This window comes from Melanotaenia boesemani, chromosome 24 (assembly GCF_017639745.1).
Source record: "Melanotaenia boesemani isolate fMelBoe1 chromosome 24, fMelBoe1.pri, whole genome shotgun sequence".
NCBI lineage: Eukaryota > Metazoa > Chordata > Actinopteri > Atheriniformes > Melanotaeniidae > Melanotaenia > Melanotaenia boesemani.
Genome location: NC_055705.1, coordinates 16,319,846 through 16,343,515, shown reverse-complemented (window position 1 = coordinate 16,343,515; position 23,670 = coordinate 16,319,846). Strand labels below are relative to the sequence as shown.

The window sequence follows — 23,670 nt, the reverse complement described above, 5'->3', positions numbered from 1 at the left end:
TGCCGTGTTGGAAGTCCTTCCTAATGGAGAGCTTTGCAAACAGGTTGTTAACTTAGTTTGGGAAGCTGGTAAGCCTTTTAAAACGCTTTGAGTTATCAAAGCGTTTAAATGACAGAGTCACAGAGAATCTGTGTCAGTCGCTTGATTTCAAATTCCTACTGAAAAATACAAAGAAATGCTGCAACTCTGCATCCATATCAGTTGGAATTGGAAATTCAGTGTGTTGCTCAGATGCTTGCCAGACTGAATCAAGTATATTGTAAGAGAAGATTACACACTCCGTTTATGTTCCAGACACACAAAAGTTAATGGGTGATTTGTGAGTATCAAAGGTAGCAAAGGTCATCTTGCAGCATACAAGCAGTGAATACTACATTCAGCAGAATCGAAAGCTTTATTGATCACCTTCAATGCTAATAAGATTGGATGTAGCACTCCCAGAGCCACCAATATTCTTTTTTCACTAAATCAACGGATTAGATTGGCATATACATCCATCTTATACCCGACTGCTACCATCCATCCATCTGGCAGCCAGCAAACAAAGGAAAACGAGAGAAAAGGTAGGATTGGACACAAGAAAAGCACACCTAAAGGACTTATAGGGCTCAGATTAAGAGTGTATGTGGAGGTCTCTAGAATAAAGGAGAGAGAGATGAGGTTTGTGGTGGGCAAGCAGTCACATCTACTGGGGGACAAAAGAGAAGGGTGACAGGCAGCCGATGGACAGAAGGTCTATTTCCACTCACACAAAAGGACCGGGGAGATGAAGCTGATTAGCAGCTCTTTATTCTCATTGTGAAGGCTCTAAATGATAAGATTTAGCCCTTTTTTCTATCCCTGCCTCTGTCCTGTGTGTGTATGTGTGTGTGTGTGTGTGTGTGTGTGTGTGAGTGTGGGCTCACACAAGACATCACAACCTCTTTCATTCAATCTTTTTGGACTTTCTTTTCCACACATCAGGATATGCTTCACATTTTTTTCTTCCATCGCAGGCAGATTCATACACAGACACACAAATACACTTTCTTTTTGAAGGGTAATTTATTCATCCTCAGGGAAAAGGATGGATAAAGGATGAAAATATGGACCCGATAGCTGGCTTTTGAGTCACTTCCCTTCTTTTTACAAAACCCTAAATTTACAGTTTGAATGGAGAGGCGCTTATAACTTAAAACCCCTTTATCACCGCAATCTGATGTGTTTTTTTGAGACTTGGAGTAGTAAATTATCCCTTCAAGTGGAAGAGACATCCAGTTGCTACCCGACAATAATGTCACTCAGTCAGCAGCTTTAAAGTAGCTTTCAGATGGCACTCTGTTATTAATAATGGGGTGACACACTGTTATTATATGACATGTCCAGGAGCAGTGTTTTCTCACCACCTGCATCTTTGGTCATGAAGATGTTACCAAGACTTATTCACTGGAGTTTCTTGTATCCACCAGTTTCCTCCTGTTATACATTTGTATTTAGTGCCATCTACTGATCGGTTTCCAATATTGCAAGCTAGCCCAGTGGACAAATTACACACAGCCCTCGAGTTGTAGAAGAGAATGTAGTGTTGATAAAAGTTATCCATATTAGCTGATTATATAGTCTAAATGTCATGTTAATTGCTTACACAAAAGCCTGGTGCAAAGTTTTAAGCTGAGTCTTAAAGTCTGAGATAACCAGACTATGAACCATGAAGAAATGTAGCCTATTTATAGTCCAGTAGTGGCAAATCATGGGAGTAAATATTGTTTACACTTGCATAGTGTTATCTTTTTAAAAATACAGTGGAAAACACAGGTATCACTGACTTAACTCATCATCGAATCAAGCTTTTTGCTTGGTACCTCTGTGAAAAGTGAGGAATAAAAATGTTCATTTGTACATTGTTGGCCTGATTAGTCTCCTTTACAATGAGGTATAACTTGTAATAATTGTCCTTCTGTGGAATGAGCAACACAATGAAATATTTGGGTACAACTCCTAGAAAATGTTACACAATGCTCTGCTATATTTTAGTATTGTTAGTTAGTATTACCTTTTGTTCTAAGTTTCTTGGTGGATTTTCCCACAGTGATAACGAAAAAAATAACACATATTGGCCATTTTTTAAACTTCATTTTACACTGTTAGGGACCTCGGTACTCAGTACAAAAGCTGTTCTAAAAGAAACATATTAAGCCTATAAATAGCTGCTTTGATGTACAGTTTAAATGGAGATGTTGCTATCCCTTCAAAATGATATTTGATCCAGACGTCTTTCATAAACCTGGAAAGCATGCTTACATTTTTATAGAGTAGACAAAAGTCAGTTTGAAACTGAAAAATATTTGTTTCTGTGTTGCTGTTTTAAACATTCAAATGCAAAGAATCTTCTCTTTTAACAGAAAAAAAAGAAAGAGATGCTTCCCTTTCTCCTTGCAAATAGCTTCTGTGTTAATTTTCTGTTAACATCTCCAAAGTGGGGCTGTCAGGATATGGGAAGAGTGCCATCATTTACCTGCTTTGCCATTCATTTAACAGACAGCAAGGCTGCATTTGCATTAATGGCCAGGATATTTCAAAAGTTAAGTGTTTGGCACCAGAGCAACTCCTGAAAAATGTTAGAAAATGTAAAGTAAATGAATTAGATATACAGTCAAATTGCTTTATTCAGGGCGGTAACCTAATTTGTGTTATTTTTCTGTACACTTCTACAGCAGCCTTGAAAATTAAGCAATTAAGAAAAGTATTTTAGTTCTAAATCAAGGGATGTGTACTTGGTCAATATACTAAATAATAAAAATGGCACAAACTCAAAAGTAGATTAATGAGCATCATTAAGATGTGCAATGTTACACACACACACACACACACACACACACACACACATATATATATATATATATATATATATATATATATATATATATATATATATATATATATATATATAAATATATATATATCCTTCCATCCATCCATCCAATATCTGCCACTTATCTGGAGTCGGGCCACGGAGGCAGCTGCCTAAGCTGGGAAACCCAGACTTCCCAGACTGAGCCCCTCCCAGATCACCGAGCTTCTCACCCTATCTCTAAGAGAGAGCCCGGCTGCCCTGCAGAGAAAACTTATTTAGGCCGTTTGTATTTGCGATCTTGTTTTTCAGTCACTACCCACAGCTCGTAACCATAGGTGAGGGTAGGAACGTAGATCAACCAGTAAATTGAGAGCTTTGCCTTTTGGCTCAGCTCCCTCTTCACGACGACAGACCGATGCAGAGTCCGCAATACTGCAGACACCGCACCGATTCGCCTGTTGATCTCTCGCTCCATCCTTCCCTCACTCATGAAAAAGACCCCTCTCCACCCTTTTCCGGCTGAGGACCACGGTCTTGAATTTGGAGGTGCCGATTCTCATCCCAGCCGCTTCACACTTGGCTGCGGATTGCTCCAGTGAGAGCTGAAGATCACGGCCCGATGAAGCCAACAGAACCACATCATCCGCAAAGAGCAGAGACCCAATCCTGAGGCCTCCAAACCGAGTCCCCTCAACACCTCGGCTGCGCCTAGAAATTCTGTCCATAAAAGTTATGAACAGAATCGGTGACAAAGGGCAGCCTTGGCGGAGACCAACCCTCACAGGAAACGATTCTGATTTACAGCCGGCGATGCGGACCAAGCTCTGACACCGGTCGTACAGGGACCGGACAGCTCGTACAAGGGGGTCCGGCACTCCATACTCCCGGAGTACCCCCCACAAGAGTCCCTGGGGGACACGGTTGAATGCCTTCTCCAAGTCCACAAAGCACATGTAGACTGGTTGAGCAAACTCCCATGCCCCCTCCAAGACCCTGAAGAGAGTGTAGAGCTGGTCCTCTGTTCCACGACCGGGACAAAAACCACACTGCTCCTCCTCAATCCGAGGTTCGACTATCTGATGGACCCTCCTCTCAAGCACCCCTGAATAAACCTTACCAGGGAGGCTGAGGAGTGTGATCCCCCTGTAGTTGGAGCACACCCTCTGGTCCCCCTTTTTGAAGAGGGGGAACACCACCCCAGTCCGTCAGTCCATTGGAACTGTCCCCGATGTCCACGCGATGCTGCAGAGGCGTGTCAGCCAAGACAGCCCTACAGTATCCAGAGCCTTAAGGAGCTCTGGGCGGACCTCATCCACCCCCGGGGCCCTGCCACTGAGGAGCTTTTTAACCACCTCAGCGATCTCAGAGAGCCAACACCATGGTGCCCAGACTCTGCTTCCTCATCAGAAGAAGTGTTGGTGGGATTGAGAAGGTCTTAGAAGTATTCCCTCCACCACCTCACAACATCCTGAGTTGAGGTCAGCAGCCCTCCATCTCCACTGTACACAATGTTGGTGGAGCACTGCTTTCCCCTCCTGAGCCGCCGGATGGTGGACCAGAATCTCCTTGAAGCCGTCCGGAAGTCATTCTCCATGGCCTCTCCAAACTCCTCCCATGACCGAGTTTCTGCCTTAGCGACCGCTGAAGCTGCATTCTGCTTAGCCTGCCGATACCCATCAGCTGCCTCTGGAGTCCCACAGACCAAAAAGGCCTGATAGGCCTCCTTCTTCAGCTTGACGGCATCCCTTACTGCTGGTGTCCACCAACGAGTTCAGGGGTTATCGCTACCACAGGCACCAAAGACCTCGCGGCCACAGCTGCTGCTGGCCAACCGAGTCCCATGGGCAAAGGCCCGGCCACCGAGCGCTCGCCTCTGTGCCCCACCTCCAAGCCTGGCTCCAGAAGGAGACCCTGGTGACCCACGTTCGGGCAATGGAAACTTGGGTACATATAAATTTAATTTATAATGTCTTTCTTACAATTCTTACAATTACAGCTAATGCAACTAATTGCCTCGGTGGTCAGCAACTAATTAACCAACTTTTTCTTTTTTTGCATAATTCATATATGACTTTATTTTCTTGCACTTGTATAATGACAAATAAAGACTCATGAACTCCTGAACTTGAACTCTTGTGTGCACCATTATTTGCTGCTGCCCATTGTTCAAACCATATATTATATTTTTATGTACTATTCACACTGTTTAATGTTTAAACTTGTTATATTTTAATTGGTTTTTGCTACTTTTTCATGCTGTACAGAATCTTCTCTTTGTCACATTGTAGCACACAGAAACGAAGATTTCAGCAGATACACAAACAATTATTGGTAATTACATCAGCTGCCTCTGCATGTCATTTGAAATGAAACTATTATTGTTTATATCTAAGCAGAAACACATTTTACAAGTCATACTGTGTTGTGCTATCTATCAGTTTAACAATGAATAACTGAATCTGGGTTGTAAACGCGGCTCCTTTCCCTTCCTGCAACTTCGATGAGTCATCACATTATCAATTTACCTTGACACCAATGATACATTGGCCACCATAGATGTGCACGCTATCTTTGCCATGTTTGATAAATTATGTGGTTTGCTTTGGTTCAGAAGTACATCCTTTTACTTCTCCCTGCTTCCTTCAATACAATACTAGACTTCAGTCATGTTTTAATTCTCTACTTTCTAATTTACTCAGAGGCCAAAAACATCTAAATCACAGTTATCAGTACAGTGCATATACAACGTATTAGAAATTTAGTACATGAAGCATAAATTATTAACATTTGTATGTCAATTACCAAAAGTAACAGAAGAACAAGTCATGAAATCTTGCCTTTAATATTTTTGTTTGTAACTGTGTTTATACACACTTTAGTTATTTCTCTGTCTTTGTTGGGTTTCTTTAGGTAAAGCAAACATCTCTCTAGTTTTAACTGTGTGTTAAAAAAAAGACTGAATGGGAAATGTTATCTGTATTAGAAAGAATGTAGAAAGGTGAGTCACTGAAAAAGGTTTCAATAAAGCTGAGCAGGTAATAACAGACAGTAACAAACGATACAACTCCATCCAATTAATTACATACTTGTGCTTCAAATGAGGCTGTAAGTGGAGGTCCCCACAAAAAATGAAAAGAGATGAGGTTTGAGATGGGCAGGCTGTTGCTTCCTGGAGGATAGAGAGTGGACTAACATGAGGGTCTTCTCCACTCTCACAAAAGATTCAGGAAGATGAAGGATATTAGCAGCTCTTTATGTGCTTTGTGTAGGCTCTAAATGGCTCTCTAGCCATTAGTAGACTCTCTAACTCAATCTGCATCATGTGCGAGCACATATGTTTGTGGGAGCTTACACAAGTTATCCCAGAGTCGTTAATTCTAGTTTTATTTTCTTTGTTTTGCACACATCAGCCTCTTAGTTTTTCCTCACCACTTGCATTAATGTCATGGAGATTTTGTTGATTTTTCTTCTAATACTAATATGCTGCAAACTTTCTTAACTCTGATCATACCACCACCAGCCTGAACTGTCAGGTAGGATGGATCCATCCTTTCATGTTGTTTACATCCAATTTTGACCCTAGTATCTGAATGTTGTGGCTGAAATGGAGACTCACGAGACCAGACAACTATTTTGAATCATATATTGTCTGATTTTGGTGAGTCTGTGTAAATTGTAGCCTCAGTTTCTTGTTTTTGGCTCACAGGAGTGGCACCTGGTGTGGTTTTCTGCTGCTATAGCCCATCTGCTTCAAGATTGGAGGTGTTGGCATTTTTGACCAGACAACTGTCTTTTTATTTTACTTTATTACTTTATTTTATTTAAATTTTTTCAGACCATTCTCTGTAAACCCTAGAGGCAGACTATAAAATCTCAGTAGATTAGCAGTTTCTGAAATGCTCTGACCAGCCTATCTGGCACCAACAACCATGCCACATTCAAAGTTTCCAAGTCTGCTGCTTATCCCCCAAATGCATTTTACTTACAAATCTTAATTTTAAAGGGAAACAAACAGGTTTTCCAGGAGTAGAAAATGTATTGCGAAGAAGCATTGTTATAGCAAGGAAATAATTAACCAAACCCTTTTTTTGCTACCTCATCTTCCTCGTCAGTTTCCTTTTCATCCTCTGGGGGGCGCGTACGCACGCTGCCAGACCATGTTGCGTAAGCGTCAATTGCCGAGTCATGGATGGGTGTTTTGTTGCACACACACTACAAGGGCAACCGGTTTAGAACTACAATACATGCAGTTGACGGTAGCGATGACAGACAAGTAGATATTTAGCTCCTACGCCTTCAGCTGCAAGTTACGTTACAAGCCGTCGTTCGAATTAAAGCGGCGTCCTACCGATAACAAGCCGGCTAGCAGCTAACAGAAAGCGGACTCTTAGCCTTTCTGGAGTAACCTGTCTTGCTGACAAGTGGAGTGTATACATTGTTGGAAGCTGACAGCAAGCTGTCTGCCTGACAGGTATGATAATATTATAAACTAGCTACTGTACGTGCTAACAATACTATATTCTTCATGTTATCTCTTAAGCTTAGACATTAATTGCATTTGGGCAACTAACCGCTTTGACTCAAATGTTTTTATGCCACATATTTTGATTATGTTTGGCAGATGAGATCATCACTTACTAATTTAACAGGCAAATATAGTATAGTGAGTCATCCAGTCGTGTTTGTATAATGTAAGAGATTTTTCCCTCATAAAGCTCTTTTTTGTTATTTTTCTTCATTTCTGCCGCCTTTTTCTGCATCTGTTTTGCTCTTAAACTTATTTCTTTGGTTCTGCCATATCTTGAATAGAGTCATTTCTCTTCCAGTTGCAGCCATGGTGTTCATGTGGAGCTACTGTGAAGCAAATGCCTCCATCTCACACACCTGGGTGGATGAAGGCATCTCCCCCTGCTTCTTCTTCACACTGGTCCCCACCATCCTTCTCACCATATCCTTCTTCCTCGGAACAGTCCACTGCATATTCTACCAGAAGTATGGCACAACAATGGAACCCAAGTTCATCCCACACTCCCGCCTCTACGGTTTCCAGCTGGTCATCTCCATCCTTCTCATGTTCCAGTATGTTGGTGGAATGGTGTGGCAGGCTGCCAGTGCAGGAGGGCTTCCAGGGTATGGGGTGCTCTATGGCTGCTTTTCCACAGTGGCATGGGCCTGGGCTTTAGTCACACTGAGGTTAGAGAGATGGAGGGTACTGTTGATGGACCGGACACGAGGACACAGCACTGTCCTGCTGGTGTTTTGGGCCGTGGCTTTCTCGGCTGAAAACCTAGCTTTTGTCTCCTGGTACAGTCCTCATTGGTTTTGGGGCCTGGAGAACACTCAAAAGCAGGTGAGGAAAGACAGAATTACAGTTTTGTGATTAAACCAAATGAAAATAGACTTAATAATTGACTAATTTCTAGCCTGAGTCAAGCTATTGTGCAATGTGCACTAATAATTTTTCACTGTAAACCACTGTGCAAGTTTGTAGCTATGCAGTTCAATTCCTTTACTATCTATTCAAGAACAAGGTTAGTTAACTTAAAATTTTCAATGTTAATTTAATTGTTCTTAGTTATTATAATTATACATCTTTCAGCATAATTGGCCAAAAGTTACTTAAGTATCCAAAGTATTTATGTGTATCTGGAGCAACTCCCCTCTAAACTATGCAACCACCAGAAAATGTAAAGGTAGTAGTATCCACCCATGCAACACAAACACAAGACTGCTATAAGTTTTTGCTGAATCATTGCAGTGGCTGAGTTTCATGTCCCAAAACGCTAAGCTGTTCACCAATCAAAACATGAGAAAAATCTTGCTCCGCCCACCCTGAGTCAGCACAGGAAGCTCCACTTTGTAGTTTCACAGCTCTAAGCATGACTTGACGTTTTTTCTTTTTTAGGTCTTTTAAGGAGCTTTTGTAGTATATTTACTAGTCTCTTGATTAAACTATGTATTTTACAACATATCCAGCACACTCTTATCAAGTTTTCACTCAGTTTAGTCCCTCATTTTGACTGTAATTTAATAATAATGTACAGATAATGTGAGCATTAAATCAGCATCTCCTCACCGTTGCATGCAATTTACTGTGATGTGATTTCCACCTTGATCAGCTTTTTATGTTAATGAACCCCTCAGGTGCACTTTGCACTGTGGCTGATTCGCTACAGCGGCACTGGACTGCTCTTCTTCATCGGTCTGAAGGCTCCAGGGTTGCCACGTAGACCTTACATGCTTCTGATAAATGAAGATGAGCGGGATGTGGAGAACAGTGGTCAGGTACTGATGGCTTAATAGTTTTCTATCTCTGTGTAAAATACCATCTGATTATACTGAGTTTTCCTCCAAAAAAGTGTCTCGGTATCAAAGGTGATATCTACACTTCACATTTGAAATATGCCCTTTGGTTTACTGTTTTTCTCTTTTTAATGCTGCTTTGTGCGTAAAGCTAATTTTTGTAAAGTTTTCAGAAATGCTACAAAAAGTTAAATCTGTAATTTGTCAATTTCTTTGAAGCTTTTAACAAACACAAAGGAAATCATTTTCATTGTCTTCACTGAAAAATTAAACTGTATTTAAAGATAATTAAATGTAGTACTTGCTGCCAGCAATATACTTAAAAATTGGGAGAGACAAGAAAGAAATGTTGAGAGGATTTACAATTAACAGCACTGAAAAAATACAACTTACAATCAAGAGATTAATTAGTGATGGGTAAGGGTGACAGGATTGGGTATAAAAAAGAGCGTCCACCATAGGCTTAGTCTTTCTAAGTGATGGCTCACTACATTTTGCCAAACTCTGTCAGTAAATCATTGATCAGTTAAAAAATATATGCTTTTAATTAAAAATTGCAAAGAACTTAGATCTCAGCATGTTGTACATCATATTGTAAACATGTACAGGGAATTTAGGGAAATCTCAATACACAAATGCCAAGGATGGTACTGCATAAGAAATCGTCATGCCACCATACATGGGAAAATCTGTTTCACTCATCACAGTCTGCCACAGCTTCCAGAAATATGACCTGAAGCTCTATTACTAAGCTCAAAGATGAGCTCCAGGGATCCTCAGGCTTGGTCCTCGAGAGATGTTGTGCTAAAGACTTAAGAAGTTTCCCTGCTGCAACACATTTGACTCCGACTTGTGCAGACTTGATCTCAAGATCTGCACAGTCTGCTATTTACCCTTTGATGTGAGTGAGGTGTGTTGCAGCAATGAAACTTCTAAAGCTTGCAGGACCCCGGCCCTCGAAGACCAGGATTGAGGATCCCTGAGCTAAACCATTCAGGTTGTTATCAGCGAAAGATGTAACATCAGTGGTTTTTGTGAATGTAGGAGTTTATATTGGATGTTGTAATCAAAGTGAGGAATTTTTTTCGGAAGTTTGTGTTTAATTCATTAGAACGATGACAGAAACTGTCTCACACTGAACATGTATGGAGTGTTAAAAGGTCAGGTGATGTAACACAGCGGTTAACATACTTCTACTTTTTCTTTTTTACTTTGTTGCTGACATTAAATTCTTTATTTCCTACTATAAAGTTTTTAGTGAAAATTATTTTGGTTTTTGTTGCATTTTAAAAAACTTCCAAACTTTTTTCTGAAAGTGAAATCTGTGTTTACTAATGTTTTTCTTGTGTTATATTTTACTCTTGGCCTGTCTGCCTTTTATTCTGTTTTACTGTGCATTACTTTGGTCAGCATTGTTGTTTTTAAAATGCATTTTAAATACGGTGAAATGTTAAAGGTGTGTTTGTATCTGTATCTCAGAGCCTGTTGGGAAGAACGGACGAGAACCAGTCCACCTGGCAGGGTTTCAGGAAGAAACTCCGACTGCTTCTTCCCTATACGTGGCCTCGGGGCAACATCTTTCTCCAGCTACTGGTCCTCTTTTGTTTGGGACTACTGGGAGTTGAGAGGGCTATAAATGTCTTTGTACCCATTTACTACAAAAATATCGGTATGTGAGGCGTCCTCTTTGCCCTTCAGATTCTAATTTAATAAGTCTTTTCCTGCTATGACCTTATTAATACAAGCCTGAGCCTCTCTATATAGAAAAAGGTTAGGAAATTATGTCATTTCAGCCACAGGTTGAAAGATTGAAGGACCACATAAAAATGCTTCTAAATACTTTCCTTTGTGAGATTTTTCCCCCTTATTTACCTGGATATCTCCCACAGTGAACAAACTGACTGATGGCAGCAGTTGGCACACCCTGGCCACTACAGTGTGTATATATGTGGGCCTTAAGTTCCTGCAGGGCGGAGGGGCAGGTAAAACCTACTTCTTTATTTTCTATACACAAATATGTAAAAGACCTTGTTTAACGCTTAAAAAAAATTCCATCCTTTCTTCCCAGGTGCCTCTGGGTTCATCAGTAATATGCGATCTTTCCTCTGGATCCGGGTACAACAGTACACCAGTCGGGTGGTTCAGGTTCGTCTGTTTGCCCACTTGCACTCCCTCTCTCTGCGCTGGCATCTGAGTCGCAAAACCGGTGACGTGCTGCGAAGCATTGACCGTGGCACCAGCTCCATCGACAGCTTGCTCAGGTAGGACCCCACTGATGCGAGCATGTTGTCAAGGGACTTTTAAGAAATGTAAAACTTTAGATTCCACCCTGACTAAATACTGTATCAACTTAAACTCTACATATATTAGCAGTACCAGGGTTTGAGTTTTGACGAATTCCAGTATAAAAAAAAAAAAAGAAAAAAATTGATTCAACCATTTCTTTTTGTTTGTTTGTTTGTTTGTTTTTGCAGCTACATTGTGTTCAGCATCTTTCCAACTGTTGCTGATATTGTCATTTCCATTATCTACTTCATCACCAATTTCAACGCCTGGTTCGGCCTCATCGTCTTCATTTGCATGGCCCTCTACCTCAGTAAGTGGACCAAATTCAGTCAGAATCTATTGAATATATCATAAGAAGTGTCCTCATTGTTGTCGATGCCCCTCAGCTCTGACCATCATCATCACCGAATGGAGAACCAAGTACAGACGAGACATGAATCAACAGGACAACAACGCCAAGTCCAAGGCTGTGGATTCCTTGTTAAATTTTGAGACGGTACAAACATTTTTTTCCTTTTGGTTCATCAAGAACTTTCAGAATTGCATTCGAATTACAAGACAAAGTAAAGCAAAAAAGGACGGAATATTTTCAGGGCTATTGAGGGTCAAGGTTAACCTTAAAACACATGTCAAAGTTCACTACTTTTTTCTCTCATACAATAGGTAAAATACTATAATGCTGAGAGCTATGAGGTCAGCCGTTTTGAAGGTGCCATCTTGAAATATCAGGTAAGTCAGAGGTATTTATTTATGCACAGTTTAATACAAGAGGTGCAAATGCTAGGCAAACAAAGAGTGGTTCTTCTCCAGTAGACTACAGAAAACTGGTTGTCTGACAGGATTCAGAACAAGCTTGTTCAGAATTATCAAAATAGACAGGTGTCTAGTTATGACTGCCATCAAGATTCTTATCAAGTTTCAAACTTTGTGGGCCAAACTGAAGACAGAATAACATGCAGAATAACTTTACTTAAACCCTCGGTTTTCTGATTTTTTGTTATTTTGATGCTACAACAACAGCACCAAGTTTATACACTGCTAAAAAAAATAAAGGAAACACTTAAACAACACAATGTAACTCCAAGTCAATGACACTTCTGTGAAATCAAACTGTCCACTTAGGAAGCAACACGGATTGACAATCAATTTCACAAGTTGTTGTACAAATGGACTAGACAACAGGTGGAAATTATAGGCAGTTAGCAAGACACCCCCAATAAAGGAGTGGTTCTGCAGGTGGTGACCACAGACCACTTCTCAGTTCCTGTTTTCTGGCTGATGTTTTGGTAACTTTTGAGTGCTGGTGGTGCTTTAACTCTAGTGGTAGCATGAGACGGCGTCTACAACCTACACAAGTGGCTCAGGTAGTGCAGCTCATCCAGGATGGCACATCAATGCGAGCTGTGGCAAGAAGGTTTGCTGTGTCTGCCAGCGTAGTGTCCAGAGCATGGAGGCGCTACCAGGAGACAGGCCAGTTCATCAGGAGACGTGGAGGAGGTCATAGGATGGCAACAACCCAGCAGCAGGACCGCTACCTCCGCTTTGTGCAAGGAGGAACAGGAGGAGCTGTGCCAGAGCCCTGCAACATGACCTCAAGCAGGCCACAAATGTGCATGTGTCTGCTCAAACGGTCAGAAACAGACTCCATGAGGGTGGTATGAGGGCCTGACGTCCACAGGTGGGGGTTGTGTTTACAGCCCAACACCATGCAGGACGTTTGGTATTTGCCAGAGATCACCAAGATTGGCAACTTCACTGGCGCCCTGTGCTCTTCACGGATGAAAGCAGGTTCACACTGAGCACATGTGACAGAGTCTGGAGACACCGTGGAATACCTTCTGCTGCCTGCAACATCCTCCAGCATGACCAGTTTGGCAGTGAGTCAGTAATGGTGTGGGGTGGCATTTCTTTGGGGGGGCCGCACCGCCCTCCATGTGCTCGCCAGAGGTAGCCTGACTGCCATTAGCTACCGAGATGAGATCCTCAGACCCCTTGTGAGACCATATACTGGTGCGGTTGGCCCTGGGTTCCTTCTAATGCAAGACAAGGCTAGACCTCATGTGGCTGGAGTGTGTCAGCAGTTCCTGCAAGACGAAGGCATTGATAGTATGGACTGGCCTGCCCGTTCCCCGGACCTGAATCCAACTGAGCACATCTGGGACATCATGTCTCCATCCACCAACGCCACGTTACACCACAGACTGTCCAGGAATTGGCGGATGCTTTAGTCCAGGTCTGGGAGGAGATCCCTCAGGAGACCATCCGCCACCTCATCAGGAGCATGCCCAGGCGTTGTAGGGAGGTCATACAGGCACGTGGAGGCCACACACACTACTGAGCCTCATTTTGACTTGTTTTAAGGACATTACATCAAAGCTGGATCAGCCTGTTGTGTGTTTTTCCACTTTAATTTTGAGTGTGACTCTAAATCCAGACCTCCACGAGTTAATAAATTTGATTTCAATTAATAATTTTTGTGATTTTGTTGTCAGCACATTCAACTATGTAAAGATCTAGGATGTGTTATTTTAATGTTCCCTTTATTTTTGTGTATAAAACGATATTTTTTTAGTCAGTGGAGGTAAAAGCTGGTCATAAAGTGGAAAAATTGTATCAGGGTATATAAAGTCAGGAACAGGAAGTTATTGTTTGAATTTACAAGATTGGATGCAGTTGTTAATGTTACCAATGAGAAGTTAAAGAACTACCTTCTGCTTTTAATTCTCATATCATTCTCATTTAATTGGTGGAAAGATTACATATTGTACCTATTAGTGAAATCTTGAAACATGCATTTAATGTTGTTTTCGTTGTAGGTTTCAGAGTGGAAAACTCAGGCATCCCTGGCCTTCCTCAATCAAACTCAGAACATCATCATTGGATCTGGGCTGCTGGCCGGCTCTCTGCTATGCGCATACTTTGTCACTGAAGGAAAGTTTCAGGTGCTGACACACAGATGTTATAGCTCAAAGTTGGTTTGTAGTTATAGTTTAATGTAAGCTTAACTTGTCTTTGTTTTTTTTTACTACATGTGAGAAAAAACTGTTTTTTTTTTTTTTTTAATTACTCAGCATGACAATGAAAACTATCCTCTAATCTTAGGTTGGAGATTATGTTCTCTTTGGCACGTACATCATCCAACTTTACACTCCTCTCAACTGGTTTGGAACTTACTATAGGTAAGAGGGGGCAGAAAAGCTTTGATTGTCACCGTTTTATCATACAGCACCACTCTAATGTTTTAACTCTGGCTCTATATCTAGTAGACTAAGATGTTTACAGTTATGCAAAAAAGATCCCTTAGAGGTGATGGGGTGGCAGCAGTTTTCTGGATAGTTAGAGGAGAAGACAGGCATGTTCACTTCTTCTCAGCTCCGTGGGAGGGTGCTGCATTAGCTGATTATATAGAATATAGTAAAAACGGTACTCCAAATAGGATTCTACAATAAAATCACCAAAAATAAATAAAATAACTAAGCATATTAAAATGCCATTGCACAGGGAAGAAAGGAGTTTTTACTCTTCACTTGTGTGGTTTCTGTATCTACGGCCTGTGGAAAGTAGTATGAATTCTTTATGTAGAGTGGTTCTGGTTTCCCACAGTGCCTCTGGCTTTCCTCGCTACCTGCTGTATATGAGCAGCAGGTGGTAAGGTTTGTGGAGGCCTGTTATTTTACTGGCCACCTTCACCACTCTACTTTCCAAACCAAAGCAAAGCCCTTGTGGCTGAAAGCTTCTTATTTATGGTAAACATTTTGTTGCATAACACATTGTTTTTAACAAGAATCACATGTCACATAATTTTCAAAATATAAAGTAATTTTGTCTTTTGAAAGTGAAAATTATGTTTAATCCTCCTAAATGGTGCAACATCGCCACCTGCTGCCATGCCTGTGTTATCCTTTTATTTTTTAAGATTAGACATGTAGGACTATTACAGTGAGTTTAAGTTTTATGTAGTCAGAAAACAGCAAATCTAAGATCGTTTACCAGTTTATTGGTTGTTCTGCTGCTTGTACATTTTGCCTGAGTTGCTGTTAGCCCATATGTTCTTTCTCAATGTCGATCTCTTCTTTTTGTTTCTGCAGAATGATCCAAAAATCTTTCATTGACATGGAAAGTATGTTCATTCTGTTTGAGGAAGAGGAAGAGGTACATTTGAGACTGAGGAGTATTTGTCGCTGTGGTTTTGGTGCCGTTTTATCTGCTTTTTTTTTTAACAATATTCAATATGTGTCCCCTTATGCAGGTGAAAGATGAAGTAAATGCTGGGAATCTGCTATATAAACTGGGAAAAGTGGAGTTTGAAAATGTTTACTTCAGCTACCTAAATGGGTTTGTTTAAGTTTGCTTTAACGGTTTAGGTGAAAATTTGGGAAGATCTCTTCATAACTTGTTATTATACCTTCTTTTACAGCAAGGAGATTCTGAGAGATGTTTCCTTCACTGTTCTTCCAGGACAGACAGTTGCACTGGTATGTCAAATACAAGTCAGACTTTTCTTCTTATTAGAAGTGTTCTCAATTATGGTTTATTATAATTGTTTTTTACTATTCTTCCCAAGGTGGGGCCATCTGGATCTGGGAAAAGCACCATTATTCGACTCCTTTTCCGTTTCTATAATGTTCAGGGAGGCTGCATTCGTATTGATGGCCAGGACATCTCAAAAGTTAGTGTTTGGTACTGAGCAACTATATGGGGAATACTACAAAATTCCTAATTAAATAGAACATTTTGTAAAAAATCATAAAAAACTCTACATATAAAAATATGTTTGAAATAACATGATTAGATTAAAACAAAGCCTTAAGTGGACTGCTTTGGCATAATCCTTATGAAGAAAATGATGGTTACAATTTATTTTAGTAAGGTTAAAATGCTTCCCTCTATGGAGAGAATAATAACAGAATGATAATGTTATACAGTATGACATGCACTAAAATGTACTGTACATTAATTCATATGTCTCTGAAGTCATCAAAAACACAAGTCATTAAGTCTTTATTTCTGTATTACTTTGACTTTCTTCAGGTAAAGCAAACATCTTTACGGGCTCATATCGGCGTGGTTCCCCAGGATACCGTGCTTTTCAATGACAACATCAGGGAAAACATTCGCTACGGTCGCATCTCTGCTAGTGACCAGGAGGTGGCGGAGGCTGCTATAGCTGCAGATATCCATGATAAAATCATGGCCTTCCCTGACGGTAACGTGTACATCACTCCCTGCTATTCACTCTGACTTAAGCTTTAAAACACTTATGCTTACACAAAGAACGAATGTGCCATTTACATGTCTTTATATCTGGTAGGTTATGATACACAGGTTGGTGAAAGGGGTCTGAAGTTGAGCGGCGGAGAGAAACAGAGGGTGGCCATCGCCAGAACTATCCTCAAAGCACCTCAAATCATCCTTCTAGATGAGGTATATGAATGCTCGTAGGGACATACTCAGAATGTCATGTCTCATCTACCCTGACTCTATTTTCTCAAATATTTTCACTTTTTTTATATATAAAATTTCAGATTTCATTTCCAGAATGAGTTATACAGATTTTAATAAAATGGACTGGTTTATCAGAAACATGGAAATATGGAAGAGGCTACGTTTTCTGCTGTTATTTACTGTTATTAGAAATTTTTTAACCGTGTGTTTCTGTAGGCCACATCTGCACTGGACACTCAGACAGAGCGCAACATCCAGTCCTCCCTGGCTAAAGTCTGTGCCAATCGTACAACAATTGTTGTAGCCCATAGGTAAGAGATCCATGTGCTTTTTTTTGCTTTTTTTTTTTGCTACTGATGTATACTTTTTTATTTATTTGTTTATTTTTAAACCATAAAAGGTTGTCCACCATCATTGGAGCAGACCAGATTCTGGTTATCAGTGACGGGCGTATTGCTGAGCGAGGACGGTATGTGTATCCTCAAACGACATGCAGCACATCCTCTTGTTCTCTTCACTGTAACTAACAACCATCTCTCCATCCAAGGCACGAGGAGTTGCTGCTCAAAGGAGGCTTGTATGCCAACATGTGGATGAATCAGCAACAGGCCCAGGACTCAGATTCCTCGTCGGACACAGAAGCTAAAGATCGCAAGTCTGAGAAACTGCAGCCACCATCAACTTCTTCAGCCCCCCATGGGCATTGAATGTATTTAGCAACTTTTGTTAAATCATCTTTTTAATAAGAGAATACTTTATTTAGGTGACTGAATGCTGGGGAAGGTGGGAAAATGTTATTTAATTTTAGGATTTTACAAATAAATGTGCAATTCTAGGTCAAGGAGATAACGGAAGGTGCCTTAAATAAAACTCCAAAAGGCAGAAACACTAACTAATCACTCTCATTGTACCCAATATATACATACCCAACAAGATATATGTACCCAACATGTTTATACAAGAGAATAGATAGATGACATTTAAAAACTTAAAATATACAAAAGAAAATTAACATGTTTTGAAATGCATTGCTCAGAACCCGAAATGTACAAATAGAAGGACTTATAGCAGTTTATTTTTTATATTTGTTTTAATATTCAACTTTGGTCAGGTTTTTTTTTGTGTGTGTGTGTTGTGTGTAAAAAAAAACAAAGCAGTTTTTTTCTCCTGGCGGAGCTTTAAATTATCTGAGTTGTAAGGGAATTCAAAAGAAAAATGTCATTTTTATTTTTTATTTCATTTTATTTATTCTTTTTTTTGTCTTATCTTTTTAATTTTCATCATGTCAGGGATTTTTCTGTTTATATTTTTGTTTAAACTTTAGCAGTGCTGTTATTTTAAAGTTATACTGTTTTAACAGATGCATGAACATTTGTACACACATTAAGGGAAAGCCTTGAATAACTGACCAGGTCGTAAATTGTCAGAAGCTTGTAGATAATAAGTCATAAATGCTGTTTTTGACATTTTAAGGAGTCCGAAGTTGTATGATTCATATCCACCCATAATTGTCAAACCATAGACTTGACTATTAGCTGACAACATCTGCTTATTTGACAATAAAATTGTCTGGACTCAAAGTATATGCTATTGAACTTAATTGTCCATGCAGTAAATATACTTTTAAGTAATATATAATTTTACACTATAGTCATATTCTGTATATTTGGTTTTCATTAGCTCTGTTTTCTCTACCTAACAAAAGCTGTTCATTAATATCCAACTATGTAAATTGGAGTTTTGTCATGTAATTACAGTGTAAACAAAGTTTTTTCACGTTTCAGTCCAATCAAAATCTCAAGATTGTCAGTGTACTTCAAATAAAAATAAATCGTTTTATCTTCTAAGATTATTTAATAAAAATTATTGTAAGAGTTTTATTTATAAATTTATGTTTGTGTAACAGCACAGCGTGCGCCCTCTGCACGTTTATCCGTCCCGAAACGGAGGCAAACAGCTGGAGGTTTCGGTCGTCACTGGCTGGCTGTCCCCTGTTAAGGGCGTGTTTGCGGAACTTCACCTAAACAGGCGGGCGCGGTCCAGGCCAGGCAGACGTCTCTAATATACTGTAGACTAATGTTTAATCTACAGTAGATATGGATTTCGACACGTTATTTAACGAAAAAACATTTCAGTTTTCGGACTTCCAGGAGTTCACGGTACGTTTGTGAGCTAAAATCGCGCGAGGTCAACAAACTAAGCTAGCACATGCTAAGCGCATTAACTAGCTAGCCAACCTTACAGCAAAGCTAGTTTGAGGTCCAAAATATGAACAAAAGGGAGCATATAGCCAAATTATCTCACTCTGTCATATATGCATGTCAAAGCTTTGAATTTGTTTTTAATTCGTATTATTGCTAATAACGCATTGCTAGTAAAGTATCGCTAGTTCCTACAAGTAGTTTAGCTTATTTTGGAAGCTCGTTTTGTTGCACAAAGGGCCTAGTGTTGTTTAAAAACTGTTACTTCTACGGTTATAAAATATGTTGACCCCATAAACTGTTCCAGTGATAAGATAATTATGCTGAACACTTTGGTTAGTTTAACGAACTTCTCGTTTCGTCAAGTGTTGATTTTTCAGGCCAACTTGGCCTATTCAGTTCCGCAAACTAACCACAACTAAGCTAATGCTAGCATACTGTTGTCGTTTTCAGTTTCTTCCTGGACATCAAAAATTGACTGAGCGAGTAAGAAAGAGACTGTACTATGGCCTGGACAAAGATGTTTCTTTAGATGCCCTGTCTTGTCCTGTCACAGGTGAGTTAATTACAGTGTCAAGACTAAACTAACAGTCGTCCCTGGAGCTGGTTAATGTCAAGTTTAGGTCCGTTTATTATATTTGTTGAGCTAATATTTTTCCCCTTAAGTTATTAAACCTCAATAACAATTACTTTGAATGTTAACTATTAAGTATTTTGGTTCACGTGAGTTATTCTATTCAATAGTGTGCCAGGAAAAAAGCAGTTAAGTTAGATTATTTTGATCCCAATTTCTAACTTAAAAAAAACCTTTTCCAATAACCTGGAAATGAATTTCTTTATATTAAAAAAAAATGTATCCCCATTGGTTCCAGATATCGCTGTCGAAATCTTCCAGAAGTCTGCCCCAAGCCCAATAAGAAAGCTCCAGAAGAAATATGCTGCTCATGTTGCCAGGTTTGTACTGTGTAATGACCCTGTAATCTTAAATAAGTAGCTCTTCCATTCTGGCACTGTCAGTGTTATCTCTAAAACCAGACCCCCCTCCCCATCATTGTTTAGGGAGGCTTGCATCTCACCATGTGCCATGATGCTGGCTTTGGTTTACATTGAAAGGCTCCGACATAGAAACCCCGAATACCTGCAAAAGATCTCCTCTTCTGACCTTTTCCTGATCTCGATGGTATGTGTTTGGGGTTCATAGGTCATTCTATATATATTACAGTGTTATTAATAGTATGTATCTGACACTAATGGGAACTACACTGCTGTTTTTTAAACTTTGTTTCTCATAATGCATTAGTTAACCCTCAGATTTCTCAATTTGGTTTAGATGGTTGCCAGCAAGTACCTGTATGATGAAGGTGAGGAAGAAGAGGTGTTTAATGATGAATGGGGAGCAGCTGGGAAACTGGACGTCCAAACTGTCAATAACCTGGAAATGAATTTCTTGAACGCCATTGTGAGTGGCACTGTGTGCATGCTTGTGGATGTGAATATGCCTGCATTTGCATTTGTTTCAAGTTCTTGGTCTCAAGCCTTGTGTTGTATTTTCCAGGAATGGACCCTTTTCACAGAGCCCAATGACTTCTTTGATATATTAAGCCAGCTGGAAACCAGGTTTGTTATCAGCCTGGTGCATGTTATGAAATGCAAAATACTCTGTTCTTAAATTACATAAATTTTATATATATATATATATATATATATATATATTATTTTGACTTGTGATTCGATGTTGTAAAATGGAGTATGTAAAAAATATTGTATTTAATCTTGATTAGGAATGCAACGATTGACAATTGTCGACAATGAATTTACCCGTTGACTATTGTCGGCAAAAAAAAAAAAAAAAATACAGATTGAGACATCGTCTTCACATGCACAATAAAGTCCGCCAGGGGGAAAATATGGCGGCCGACCAGGGAACAAAACGGCAGTAGAGGACGTCAAAAGTCTGAAATAACTTCACGTTAAACTTAAAAAATAAATTAAATACATGTGAGATTTGTAAAGCTGACCTTGCATACCATGGAAGTACGTCTGCAATGCTCAAACATTTAAAGAGGAGGCATGTCGAACTTACATAACCACCTCATGCGAGATTTAAAAGCTGAAAGTGAAATAAGAGCCATTAATAATATGAGATACATAATCGGATTAGTCGACTAGTCGTTCTAGTAGTCGATGACTAATTGACCATCAGAATAGTCATTAGTTGCAGCCCTACTCTTGATTACTTTTCTGTTGAGACCGTTTTTTCTGATTCTGATCGCTGTATTTTTAGCATTGCGGAACGGCAGGGGATGAAACGTGGCTGGTTTACCTACACTGACCTCTGTGTGCTGCTGGAGCAGTCTGCATGGAGTCAAGCCCTTACTACCCTTTATCAGCACTTTACAAAGGTGAGTTAAGAGACTAAATTTCCCTTCAGGTTTATGTGTATAATGTTGGTCATGTTTCTGTTTTCTGTAATTTACATCCCTCCAAAGTGGGTAAAAAATCTAATTGGTGAAAGGGGCATAAAGTAAAAAGTGTTTTGACTTTTTTTTTTTTGTAATGAAAGATTTAATCTCATTTTATCTGCAGGTTTCTTGTGTGCTCAGCCTGGTTTATCTAACCAGTATAGCTGGCCTTATTGCTACCAGTGCTGTCCTGCACCAGCTCAGTCTCTGCAGAAGCGGCCAGTCCCTGTTGTCTCCACCCAATGAAGTCAGCTTCACCCATCTCCAGACTTCCAACCTAAGTCCAGAAGCTCCTGCTCCAACCCGCCACCTCCCTTGTTGTGTCTTGGCTAACAAAAGTCTGAACCGTCAGACTGGTGCACTTAAAAGCGGCCAACACCACAGACAAAGTCCACCTTTGTTGTCTGCACACAAATCTGTTATGTGTCTTTGGGGTTCCTTTCTTGCCTCAGTGGGTCATATGCATCCACAAAGGAAGGCTGAAATGGAAGCTCCTCGGTCCTGGTCTGCTGCCTCTTTCATCTGTCCTGGCTGTTACCCAACCCCCTCTCATGTTCAGTGTGAGCTTGGAAACACCACAGCAGTCTTCAGCCCTAGTCCTTTGGACAACCGTCAACCGCTACCGTGGCTGTCCTCTAGCCTGCATGGAGCTGCCGAACCACATCTGGATTTCAATTTGGGGGTTCTTCCTCCTGTGCAGCTGCACCCCTGCCATTCGCCATGCATGTTGCCTGTTGACAAAATCCAAGCACTTCTCATGCCTGGTTAGCGATATCATAGCCTGTCAACCTGCAGTGATCGACTTTGGAAATCGAACCAGCATTATTTTCATGACTCGTTAACCTTTCCAAGTTATGTGTTTGTTTATTTTTGCAGATGTAGAATACAGGTGCACTTTACAGGAAGGTTTGTGCTGATACAGCACAGGGTGAAAATTCATTTATAGTTCAGTACTGCAGAGTAAGTCGAATACGAGAGTGCAAGTGACACTCCCACTTCTTGTTTTTTCTGCAGGCACCACAAGAAATATGGAGAAAATTTAATGTTTTCTTTAGTGGCAACAAAACTGCTCTGCTCTTCACATTTATCATAGTTTAAATGTGTCAGATGAGGGGTGAAGGGTCTTTGTCAATAATGTCTTTTGAGTTGTTACATTGCAGCCATAATGTATAAGCTGTTAACTATTTGGCAGGTTCATGATTGTGCGTGTGTGTGTGCGGGTTGCACAGCATATCTATAAGTTGAGGGCTTCACCATATTTTTTTTTCTTTAAATAATCTGGCTCTGTAAGGAAGGACAAAGCTCATTTATTCTATGCTTTCCCTCCCTATTTACTCTTTACAAGCTTGTTATCTTCAAGCACGTTAGATTTTGGTCAAACTCATGCTGCAAGCACTGAATTTTGTACGCCATTTTTTTTCTTTATATTACAAAACCTGTCCTAGTTAACTTTCCACTTTATCCAAGAGATTGAACGGGAAGTACAGTAAAGTAAAAGTAGTCTCCGTATCTCAATGCAACAGTCACTAGCCTCACAGAAATAATAACATTATTTTAAAATATTTAGCATATTCTCTAGTCATAGTTCACCAGATTTTCTGCGTCTATTGGATGCCACATGATCTTACAGCCACTTTTTTGTGACAGGGTTAAAGCCAAATTGAAGTTTTTCCACCATGCTGAAGGTGTTTAAAGAATAAGCTATGTGGGTTTTTATGCAGTTTAAAGCTGGTTTTTGGTTTTGTGTATGACACGTTAAAGGTTAACTGCAGTGTTCTTTCTTTGATTTGATCTGGTATTTGCACTTTTGGCTCTGTTTTCATCACATCTTTTCATTAAGGCTTACTACTTTTTCCCCATCTCTTTAAAAACACCAGAGGAAGATTTTGAAAAATAATTTTTATGTGCCCAGTTAAACATGGACATTTACTTTTGTTATTGAACCTTTGACTAATAGCTCTGAGCATTTGAATTTGATACACTTTGGAGCACAAAGAAGTATAATTTTGTACATGGTGTAAAATGCAAATATGGTAAAAGGTGTTGAAATACCTAGAATTAATAAATGCTTTTCTTTGAACAGTTTGGTCTTCTGTCTCTTTGAAGCACATCTGTCCCAGCTTTTCACTTTATGCATTTA

At 39.9% G+C, this 23,670-nt stretch overlaps 2 protein-coding genes across 3 annotated transcripts; both read left to right on the top strand.

Annotated features, from left to right (window-relative positions):
• Positions 1 to 417: 417 nt before the first annotated feature.
• abcb6a (ATP-binding cassette, sub-family B (MDR/TAP), member 6a) lies at positions 418 to 18,732 on the top strand. Of its 2 annotated transcripts, none has more exons than XM_041979142.1 (20): positions 418 to 563; positions 7,660 to 8,183; positions 8,978 to 9,118; positions 10,616 to 10,805; positions 11,026 to 11,118; positions 11,205 to 11,397; positions 11,611 to 11,732; positions 11,809 to 11,918; positions 12,086 to 12,151; positions 14,239 to 14,364; positions 14,525 to 14,601; positions 15,511 to 15,574; positions 15,672 to 15,757; positions 15,840 to 15,897; positions 15,987 to 16,091; positions 16,454 to 16,628; positions 16,734 to 16,846; positions 17,084 to 17,178; positions 17,268 to 17,336; positions 17,415 to 18,732. In XM_041979142.1, the coding sequence occupies exons 2-20, from the start codon at positions 7,668 to 7,670 to the stop codon at positions 17,572 to 17,574; spliced, it is 2,559 nt and encodes an 852-aa protein (XP_041835076.1). In that variant the 5' UTR covers positions 418 to 563; positions 7,660 to 7,667; the 3' UTR covers positions 17,575 to 18,732. The 2 variants fall into 2 exon arrangements, with proteins under 2 accessions (XP_041835076.1, XP_041835075.1); XM_041979141.1 differs by lacking the exon at positions 418 to 563 and adding an exon at positions 6,976 to 7,304.
• Positions 18,733 to 18,841: 109 nt separating this feature from the next.
• On the top strand, positions 18,842 to 23,610 carry cnppd1 (cyclin Pas1/PHO80 domain containing 1). Its single transcript, XM_041979147.1, has 8 exons — positions 18,842 to 19,026; positions 19,522 to 19,624; positions 19,941 to 20,022; positions 20,128 to 20,248; positions 20,399 to 20,527; positions 20,624 to 20,685; positions 21,353 to 21,470; positions 21,655 to 23,610. The coding sequence occupies exons 1-8, from the start codon at positions 18,964 to 18,966 to the stop codon at positions 22,297 to 22,299; spliced, it is 1,323 nt and encodes a 440-aa protein (XP_041835081.1). The 5' UTR covers positions 18,842 to 18,963; the 3' UTR covers positions 22,300 to 23,610.
• Positions 23,611 to 23,670: the final 60 nt, after the last annotated feature.